Source organism: Trypanosoma cruzi, genomic scaffold, assembly GCF_000209065.1.
Source record: "Trypanosoma cruzi strain CL Brener 1047053517159 genomic scaffold, whole genome shotgun sequence".
Taxonomy (NCBI): Eukaryota; Euglenozoa; class Kinetoplastea; order Trypanosomatida; family Trypanosomatidae; genus Trypanosoma; species Trypanosoma cruzi.
In genome coordinates, this window is record NW_001849566.1 from 1 (window position 1) to 10,394 (window position 10,394).

Consider the following 10,394-nt stretch of genomic DNA (forward strand, 5'->3'; position numbering starts at 1 on the left):
ATGGAGAATACAACGCTCTTCCCCTCTTCCTTCCCACGGCACTCATGGGAACACGGGAGTGCCGTCCTTCGTCTCGACACTCGGTCCTCCGCCACCAATCAACCTATTCAAGGAGTGTCAATCTCCTCTGACCTCAGGGTTCAGTTCATGGGCCTCATTCCATTGGATTTTATTGCCAGAGGCCTTCAGCCATTATTACCGGCCACTTGAGTGCCAGACTTTTTATGGCTGTAACTTCCCAGAAGCATTTGGATGCTGCCGCCAATTCCAATTCATGTTGGCCGCATCATTCCAGTCGCCTCGAAGCCATCCGCAGCAACACCCCTGAGCAATTGTGTATAACAAGTTTATATCCACTGTCGAGATCTCCGTTGGCTAAGCAATTTCCCTCGGGCTCCTTCACGCAATCCCCGTACGGCTGCCGGCCCCGCAGTCTTCCCTGCACCGCGCCTCAGCAGTGGCAAATGCACCGCCGTTCGCCTCAACAGGGCCGGGAACACGAAGCAGGCCGGCTCCTCCAGCAGCCTCTTTCAGTTCCCCTCATTTGACAGGAGATATCCGTGTCGTCCCTGCGAATAGATCAACGGGATTCCTTGAAGTAATTCTCTCAGCTCGCGCGGCTCCACGCAAGGATCTCACCAACACGAGGGGGAACAGCACCGCGGAATTGAACACATGCCGGAGCATGCTGGGTTGTCGCTGTGCTCACTCTCTCTTCCTTCCATCCTCCTTCCGCTGGATCCGACTACGCGGTGACGGCTGTGCGTGCGCGTGTGTGTGCTGTTGGTCCTTCCGGAGCCATTAGAGTGCGCAGTAGCAATTCGCGCCCGGTCCCAATTTCCTTCTTCGTGTGCATCCCCGAGAAGTAAAGAGAGAAGAACAGACATGCCAAGAGAAAACAGGGAAATGCGGAAGGCGTCAGGGAAGAGAAGCGAGCACTGCCACCATCCACAGTGAGTCACATCGTCAGCCTTGCAGCCAATATCTCCCACAACCGTTCAAGCCTCCAGCCACGCACACACACGCAGACAACGGCGTCATCCGCCACGGATCGTGTGCAGGCGTGCTCATGTGCAAACACAATGTGTGCAGTCACTCCGCATTGTTGTCCGGCAACCCACACACCGTATGCTGCTGGTGTGATTCTGTGCCGCACCAGTCAGAAGCCACGACCTGACACATAAAATACGCCGCGGCTCAACAAACACGCATCTGCCCCTCAAGGTGGACCCATACTCTCCAGCTGTGAGGTGTTACCTGCCTAAAGCCCCAGTATCCAAGTAAGGGCTTATAGCAGGGCAGTCAATGCATGGCGTGCGCCCCGTGCCTCCGCCCTCGTCATGGGATTCAATGGGGCCCCGCACCCATCCACGCAGCAGCCTCCGCCCCGCCCGGAAATGGAATGCAAACAGCACCCCAGCACCCGTGCAGAAAGAAGGGCATCCGCCTGGGGCCAAGCAAAAAAAAAAACGCCATGAACCCTTTGCGCGTTTGTGGGCAGCCCGTGAGAGCAAAGCGCTGCCCAGGCAGGACGCTCATGGCAGGAGACTTGCCGGGAAGCTTCTCTCCGCCAGGTCCCCATTCAAAGCACACGATGCACCGGCATAGAGAATAGAAATGGCACCACTTGTGCAAGCACAAGCCCACCAAAGAAGCGCGCAAGAAAGAGACAAACTACCGGGCGACAAGCACCTCCTCCCAATAGCTGCCGTCCACGCAGCCAAGAAGTCAGGGGGAATCCTTCGGGTGATTGCGACGCCGACCCCAATAATCGCGAAAGCGGCCCTCACTTGTCGACCAGTCAGCCATCCCTCACGGTGTTTCCACGCACAAAACACCCTACACACACACGCGGTCGCATTGGTGGCGCAGCAACTCTCCAGCCTGTCTTCGCCCGCACCCGGAGCATCTCCCACACGTGTCGCGCAGGTGTCTTGTCCAGGCGCCCCTCCCCCCGCAGAGGCATTTTTGATCCGACGTCGTCAACCGGGTTCCGGCCTCCGAGAGGGCAGAGCCTCCGCCCCCCGCTCTCAGCTGCGCCCATGCGGTTGGACAGTCGGCCAGCCCGCCCGAGGTCCAAGCAAAAAAGCTTGCGTGATGAAGTGCTGCTTTCCAGCGCATGCCGCGGCAACCGCCGCCCACCTCTATTTGAATGCCCGCCACCCTTTTTCACCGGCGGCTTCGGTCCCAACTCAGCAGCCGCCTCCCGCACCGCAGGCTGGGAAACCTCATGGGCAGAAAATGCCACTCACTGACCCCGCCCTGCAGCCGAGTGATGGTGGGTGCAACCTCCCAACGCGGGGGCAGCTTAGTGGCTCGGGCGCCGTAAAAGCCGCGTCGTCTCCGTTGCAAATTTCCCACCGTGCCCGGTAGAAGGAGCACCGGGTAAGAAGGCGCAGCGCACACCAGACGAGTTATAGGAGTGTGTCCTCCAAAGACGGCGCTGTAGAGGCACGAGACGGTACAGATGCGGGCTTACGGGACGCGTCGTGTCATGGCATTGCCCGCTCCTGTGGCATCGACAGTGCATACGCCCTTCGGCACCGTGTTTGACACAACCCTACAAGCCTACGAAACTCCAACTGCGATGAGGGTAGGAAAGGTCCCATTGCCAATGTGCAGGAATATATGTTCTGCCAAACGCAGCCCAATGCCAATCCACTGGGAGGCCGCAGAGGGCGCCAAAGCAAAGCTTCCCAAAGACGCAAGCAAAAAGACTGTGAAGGCTCCCGTTCCCCCTATCAAGCACTTGGCCGACAGCTAAGAGAGAGAATGGAAAAGAAAAATATGTTCAATTCGCCTAATCGTGCAAGGCATTCACATCGGCCGTGTTCCTTCCACAGTCCTGCGCAAATAGGTTCACGAAAAAAAGCAGTACGAACGACAAGGTGGCTCACCAAAGCATTTGTTGGGGCAGCTCAAAAAAAAATATAATAAAAAAAAGAGCGCCGCCAACAAAAGTTTACATGAAACCTTTTTACATCTCCACTAAGAATTACATTCAATACATTTGAGCAGGTCGCGTGTGCGGAGCCAGTGGGAGTCTACTATCATCTGCAGTGGTAAAACAAAGAAATAACACAGAGTCAAAGGCAACACACATTCCCCAAGTTACCTGAAGCGACGAGCACGGACAGTAACAATCGAATCATCCGTCGAAAAACGCGGTTCATCCGCCGTAAAATTATGCAAATCGACAGAATTACTTTGCGACACCGTCACATTGGAGTGCCTGCTACGGCTCTGCCCCCCACTCCTCCTCCCCCACGTGCCAGAGGCGGTATCATGCGCAGCAGGAGCGGTCGCACTCAGCGTGAACGACATATTTTGGTCAATACCCAGCTGGCCCTTCCGCTCCATCACGCTGCTCATTTTTACGGCCAGCCGATCAATCACCAGACGGCAGTACTCCTCATCCTGCAAAAAGCTCGGCCTCCGCGGCAACCGAACGTTCCAACGCTCGCAAAGAGGCATCAGCGCCTTCAGCCGCTGCCGGGGTGCCAAGGTTCCGTATGTCACCGTCAAAACAGACACGACGGCTTGAGCGGTGCCGGTCCGTGCGCTGTACATAGAAGCATCTTCACTACTTTCGAAATCACTGCCATCGTCAAGATCAGGTACATCACGATCAAGGCGCAGCGCGGCGAAGGTGCGCCCAGGCACGGCGTCCAGCTGGTACATCTCCACCGGCGCCGGCACACCACGCAGTGCCACGCCGCCAAGTGCAGTCACCTCCACCTGCTCACGCTCAGCCGTGCTCAGCGCAAAGTACGCCGCACGCGTCAGCAGCACCTGCCCGCCGTTCCCAACGCTCTCCGTGCGCGCGGCCATGTTCGACGTCCCGCCGTAGTAGTCGTACCCCTTCGTCACCTCGTCGTGCCGGATGTCACACAGCCCGGTGTGCACACCGACTCGCACGCGCAGGCCGTTCCAGCACTGCCGGTACACAGCATCGTCCAGGCGCGCGGTCGGCGGCACGTACTCCTCGTCCTCCCCAGCACGGTCCTCCTCAAACTTGTGGTACGCGTCGTCGATCACGCTCGTCCCCCAGTCGTGCTGCAGGAACACCTGCTGCAGCTCCCGCACAAACTGCACGGCGGCGAACACACTCTTGCACGCAATCATGAACGAGTCGCCGATCGTCTTCACCTCGTAGCAGCGGTACTTCGTGATCAGCGAGCGGATCAGCCGGTGGTGCGTCGCCACGGCGTCGGGCATCACCTCGGGACACGCAGCCCACAGCGCCGTGCTGCTCTCGATGTCAGTGAACACAAGCGTCACGGGGTCTTTCCGCTCCTTCGGTGCGTTAGCGTTGTCACGCGAGTCGCGGCAGAAGTGCAGCAGCAACAGAATCAAGGCAATAAGCAGCAGGGCAGCAGCAACGCTGCCGACGATGACGCCAATCAGCTGCCGCGCCGTCAGTCCTCTCGCAATGGGCCTCCGGTACTCCATCGACGGCGTCACGGCATGGGACAGCACCGGCACAGCGGGGTCCAACGCACGGGCAAGCGGCCACACCGAAATTTGCGTCGCACCGTAGTTCCTGCCGCACCCAGCACCGCTCTCAGTAACAGGGCATGCATTGCCATCAATGAAGGATCCGTACAACATGTCTTCCACTCTGATGACAACGTTGGAAAAAAAGAAGTTTTCAAACAGCTCAGCACTCACCTTCTCCATGCGCGAGCGGACGGTCACCACCAGCAGCCCGGCGGCAAAGCCCATCATTGCCAGCGGCGTCCGTTGATTGACGTCCGGCACGGCAGCGTTAAACTTCTGGGCGGTCTCCGACGTTGTTTTGTCGTCGTTCCAGTGCGGCAGGCTCGTCGCAAACACAACACGGTCGGCACCCGCACCGTCACGGAACGCAGCAACAAATTCGGGGTACAGGAGCGAAAACTCGAAAAGAGTGACGAACACGCGCACACCGTCGTTTGACACCACGTGCTGCGCGATCGCACCAACATCGTCGGCAGAAATGCCCGCCAAAAACACGTCGCCCTCCTCCGGCAGGTGGTCCGCCATCTTGTCGCCGCCAGCCAGCAGCTTAGTGGACAGCAGCGAACCGCCGAACGTCTCCAGCGACAGCCGCAGCACCTCCGCCATCGTGGCTCCATCGTCGCTGCGAATCACAGCGTGCGCCGAAGCGTCACTCGTGTTCCCGAGGTACTTCGCAATCACAAAGAACTGCTGCTCCAGTGTCGGCAACAGGCGAATCACGTTTTTCCTGAACCTGCTAATACGCGGCTGAAGGTAAATAGGGTCGATGAACGCCACATCCTCCACTTCCAGCATCCCATTCGTCACCACGCCAGTAACAACATCAACCAATTTCACCTTCAGTTCTGACACAAGCGCAGCGGCAGCCCCATCCACAGTAGAATTCACGAAATTCACTGTGAACGCAAAACGCCTAATAATAGTGTTGTTATTCACCGCAGCTATCGCACCTACCCCAAAATCTCGAAGTGTAAAAAAGGCAAGGGGATTATCCCGCAATGCAATGGCAAACCCGTTCAAAGGAGGAAAAATCACTGCTTCCGAGGGGTTGCACTGCCATGTCCAGAATGAGATTGTTCCGTCAACCAGCGGGTCGGTACGGTATCCCTCCACAAACTTTTTCATGTACACGGTCCGGCCACCTTGGTTGCAGTAACACATGGCGCCCTCTGACTCAGCCACCCCTTGGCAACTGCCTCCGTAGTCGCCAATCACAAGGTTGTCGACCATATACCGACGTTGGTTGAACAGAGAAGCCAAAAACGTATTAATGTCCTTAAGCCACTCGCGGTTGTTCAAAGCCTGTGAAAGTATCTCGCCCGCTATCCACCCTGCAACCATCATCTCGCCCTCAATATCATCGTCGGGGAAGTTCTTGCGAAGACTACTGCTTTCCGGCAAAAATTTCTCCATGTAGCTCCGCATCACCCCCTGAAAGCGCTGGATGGCGGCGTACTGAATATCCTCCGCCAGCGGGTTCGTCCCCGTCGCGATCACCTGCCCAGACACAAACTTAATACCACCAGCCACGGCAGAACGCCACGTTTCGACGGTGATGTCCTGCACCGCCGAGGGAACAAGCAGGTAAGCGCTAGCGGTGCGATTGTCCGTCAGCATCCTCTTAATGAACTTCGCGGTGTCTTTTATCGGTGAGCCAAACACAATCACGGCCTGCGGCATAGTATTCGCAAACGCTTCCCACGCAGCGTCGAACACTGAGTTTTCGGCCTCATGAGCCAAGGAGCTCTTCACAGCGAAGACACCGCTCAAATTGTAACCAAAACGCGTCATCACGTTTTTCGTTGCTTCGTACTCCTCATCACCGAAAGAAACATCCTCTAGATACATGAAGCCCAGCCGACGCACCCGTAGTTGGGACAAGGCGTAGCGGATCAGTGCAAAAAGCTCGGCCAATGGATCAGCACGCACAAAGTACAGGTGTTGGTTCCACTGCCGTACCAACGTCGACCCGGTAAATGGGGCAAATGAAACAATTTTTCGATTCGTAATGACAGGCAAATAATTTCGCAGCAACGTATCACCAAAGGCATTAGCAAGAATAAAAATATCAGGATTAGCCTTCAAAGCTTCTTCAATGGCCTTACCGGATTCAGCCATCGTGGTCGATTTATTGATGAGGGTCACACGTACATTCTCCCCAACAATGTAGTTACGCGACCATAATGCCGCAACAAATCCGTGGTAAAGTGATTCCGAAAGGTATGTGGGAATTGGGAGATCCGTCACATTGAGGGTTAAAACTTTTACTTCAATCTCGGGGCATGCGGCCTGCCCAACTCCGCTCTGCGGGAGAAGAAGCAGCAGCAAAACGAGGTAGAGCGCATACGTGGAAAGTCGCCACCCCAAAAGTGGGATGCCACCACAACAGCCCGTTTCCTTATGCAAACCCGGCCCTTGCCGCGCCGCCGCCATCATCACCGCCCATCCCGTGACCATATTCGTCGCCCAATTATTACCGTGCTGCGTAGCCTGTTGTCTTCCTACAACATGGGGAGGAAAAAGAAAATAGAAGGGAAGCAAGGCAAGAGGAATGCCACACACAATAGAGGGAGATGCGGTTCAATGGGATCGGGGTTGGCGACAGTGACGCACGTCAATGCTCTGCTACGCATTCTTCACGCCCCCATGGAAACACTCCGCCCACTCGCCCACATTGCGGCCAGAAGTTAGTCACAAAAGACAAAAGCAAGGGCACCGATTCAACAGAACGGTGGAATCCACATCAGTGGAGCTGGAACACTCTTCCCAAAGCTGAAGACAAAACAACAGAAGAGGCAGGATAACATATCATTTTATCTCACCGTAATGCTTCTGGCTATACAAACACGCACAAAAACAAAACAAAACAAAACAAAAAAACAAAACAAAACAAAACAAAAAAAAAACACGGCTTCTGAGCCTAAATGGCAAACTTTTAAAAAAGAGGCGCTTCGGTGGGATCTGCAGGATCACTGGACCCTGCAGTAAGGTGAAAAATCCAAAGAAACGGTGGCTGTCCAAAAGCAAAAGATAGATTTGAACGCCTTCCTTCAATTAATTCAAGCACCAAATGTCGGTAAGAGAGGCCCACAAAAAAATGAATAAAGAAATAAATAAGCCATGGAGAGAATGTGTATAGGTTGGGTGGGCTCCCTCCTTTTCATGGGTTTCCAATAAAATTTCCTGAAATGTATGTGCATAAATTGACAAGACACGTTTCAGTGCGAACGCACAATCGATTTCCGACGTTTCCAATACCAAAATGAGAGGTCTGTGCTCCTTGTCGCTGCGCTTCTATTAATAGAAAAGAGTGAGGCCACCAAACTACCCCTCATTGCCCAGGAGGCAGGCCCACGAGAGAGTGGAATAGAGTTGACGCAAAGTACCTTATAAATGCGGCACCCTTCCCATGACAGCATTCGCCTGGATGCCGTGTGGGAGAAGTGTGTTCTTACCAAAAATGGCCTCGATATGGAAAGAGGGCACGCAAAAAAAAAAAAAAGAAAAAAAAAAGGTCAGCATTGATGCGCCCAGTACCATCAAAGATAAACAGAGAAGTATCCCCCCACAAAGTGGATTGATGGCCAGTAAGCATTTCCGTTGCTCAAAATACAAATAAATAAATAAAATGGGAGGTATTTAGGTTTCCTATTATGGCTGCATGCAACAAACAGGTTTCGAGATCCTTCCAGTACCATTATTGTCACAACGCATCCCAAAATCTTTTAGAAACCCCGCCATCGCACAAAAAGAAAATAGGAGCCAAGGCCAGCGTGATGCGGATGCGAGGAAGATTCCGCTTCTCATTTTCATTTTCCGTCTCGGTGCGCAGCAAATTCACAGATCCAGTTCAAACACACAGAGTACAGGGAAATTGAGTGGCGATGCGGGCTCTCCAATGCCATGTCGCAAAAAAAAAAAAAAAAAAAAAAAAAGTAGGAAAATTGCAGTCAATCAAATACGGCCTGCAGACAAAAACCGTTCCGGGATCAAACACCCAACCCCTTTGAAGATCATTCAGAAGAGTCGATCGAAAACATCAATATAGCCGACTTCTCCGCCAGCCACTCAAACGCAGTAGAAGCATTAAGTGTAGGCGCCCTCGCAATAAGTATCGCGTGTCCCCCGCGTTCATAACCCAGAAACCTTTCGCCCCTCTGTGTCCATCTTTTTATTGCGCTTGTCCTCTCAAAAGGGTTTGACGGCCGCTCCGGCCAGCCGCCGGAGAGAAGGCTTTGGCGGGGGGCGCGGAAAGCACACCGCCGTCGCGCGTTTCCCGGGCCAGCGCGGCGGCCCGGCATCCCGCCGCCGCCAAGAATCGTTAAAACGACAGGCCGATAAGCCAATTAATCCATAAATAAAATAAAAAAGGGAGGGGGCGTCCGCCACAAAGAGCCGCGTCGCGTCTGCGAGGGGCTTCCTTCCCTCTCCCCGCGGAAGGGCGCGGTTGGGGGCGGAGAATTTCCAGCTCAAGAAGAAAACGCGCCCACCATTTCGTGAGGCACATCTCCGATTACCCGGCGCCCACGCCATGCTTTTGTCTAATCGCCTGCAGAGCAGCAACGGGGTAGCTGCAGGGTTGTCTCTTCGCACCGGTCGCATGGGCCGGGTTTTAAGAAGTCCGGCCGGCACCGCGGCATGCCGTGCGGCGGCGGATTGTGTATTTCCATCTTATCGTCTTGTTCCTCGTTCTGGTCGGATAAGTCATTGGCTGTGGGCAAAAATCGGTTTTAGTACACTGCCGTTTTATAGTGGGATTTGGTGTTCATGGTTTGTTTTTTTGAGTATTTTTTTGGCCCTTATGGTAGTGAGTTGCGTTGATGAGTTTTTGTTTTTGAAAACTTATTATTATTGTTTTTTTGTTCGTATGAAAATTAAACAGTAAAATCAGTATTCGTGTAAAGAGTAATCGAGTAACGATGTGTTGTTTTGAATTTTTGGTGTTTGATGATTTTGTTTTTAATTTTTTGTGTTGTTTTGTTTCTCTTTTTTTGTCGTTTTGGCGGGTTTTTCTCATTCTTAGAATCTAAGTGAATCATCTATTTCATGTTTTTTTTCTTATCCATTGTTTTACTTTTTTTGGCTTCGTGTGGGGCCAGTGGTTTACTCCCACTGGACGTGATTCCCGAACGCCTTAATCGCGGGGAGCTTTTTTGCTCACCCGTTGGTGAAGGCGGTGGTAACCTTTTCGACGAGGAATATTTTAATAAGACTCCGGCAACATTTCGGCAGCTTGTGGATCATTCGAAAAATGGAAGCTCTACGTTTGATCAACGTTATTGGGTGGATTATTCAGCGTGGAATAACAGTGAATTGGCCATGCTTTATATCCGAATCGGATCTGGGGATTTTACTTCTCCCAGAGGATACCCTGGAATGTACGGGCATGAACGAAATATGTTGCTTTTTACTTTGGAAGGTCGATACTATGGAAAAAGTCTTCCGTTTCCTTTGACGGAGACAGAAAAACTGAAAAAGTACCTCAATGTGGATATTGCCTTGGAGGATATACGTGGTTTTCAGAAGTTTGTTGAGGAAAAGCTCCTTCAGAAAAAGCTTCGTTGGCTTATAGTGGGAGGGAGCTATGCTGGCGCTTTAGCTGTGTGGTTCAAGGCAAAATATCCAACAGCCGCTTTGGCTGTTTGGAGCAGCAGTGCGGTTGTTGAAGCTCAGTTTGATTTCTATGGTTTTGATGGGCGTGTCAAGTCTGCAATTTCACCGGAATGCGTCCGCGAAATTTATTCTGTACAATCATTGTTTTCTGAGTTGTGGGAAAATGAAACCGCTCGGGTGAGTTTTTTGAACCGATTTAATATTCCACACTATTTTGACAAATCTGGTATATTGTACAAGATGGCCGATGCTGTGGCAGGTGCGGTTCAGTAGGAAAAAAA

General features: G+C 53.0%; 2 protein-coding genes and 1 pseudogene across 2 annotated transcripts, besides 8 other annotated features; 1 reads left to right on the plus strand and 2 right to left on the minus strand.

Annotated features, from left to right (window-relative positions):
* Nucleotides 1-687, minus strand: Tc00.1047053511705.5 (annotated as a pseudogene; the record flags this gene model as incomplete).
* Nucleotides 1-8,003: a sequence feature (areas not merged during assembly with more than two copies in the genome that could not be assigned to a particular haplotype).
* Nucleotides 2,921-2,943: a sequence feature (AT_rich).
* On the minus strand, nucleotides 3,112-6,957 carry Tc00.1047053511705.10 (receptor-type adenylate cyclase, putative; the record flags this gene model as incomplete). Its single annotated transcript, XM_801296.1, has 1 exon — nucleotides 3,112-6,957. One exon carries the CDS (start codon nucleotides 6,955-6,957, stop codon nucleotides 3,112-3,114), a length of 3,846 nt encoding a protein of 1,281 aa, XP_806389.1.
* Nucleotides 7,354-7,405: a microsatellite.
* Nucleotides 7,989-8,013: a microsatellite.
* Nucleotides 8,004-9,107: a sequence feature (heterozygous, non-Esmeraldo-like haplotype).
* Nucleotides 8,411-8,435: a microsatellite.
* Nucleotides 9,108-9,552: a sequence feature (haploid, non-Esmeraldo-like haplotype).
* Nucleotides 9,547-10,386, plus strand: Tc00.1047053511705.20 (prolyl carboxypeptidase; the record flags this gene model as incomplete). The annotated part of the gene is made up of 1 exon (XM_801297.1): nucleotides 9,547-10,386. One exon carries the CDS (start codon nucleotides 9,547-9,549, stop codon nucleotides 10,384-10,386), a length of 840 nt encoding a protein of 279 aa, XP_806390.1.
* Nucleotides 9,553-10,394: a sequence feature (heterozygous, Esmeraldo-like haplotype).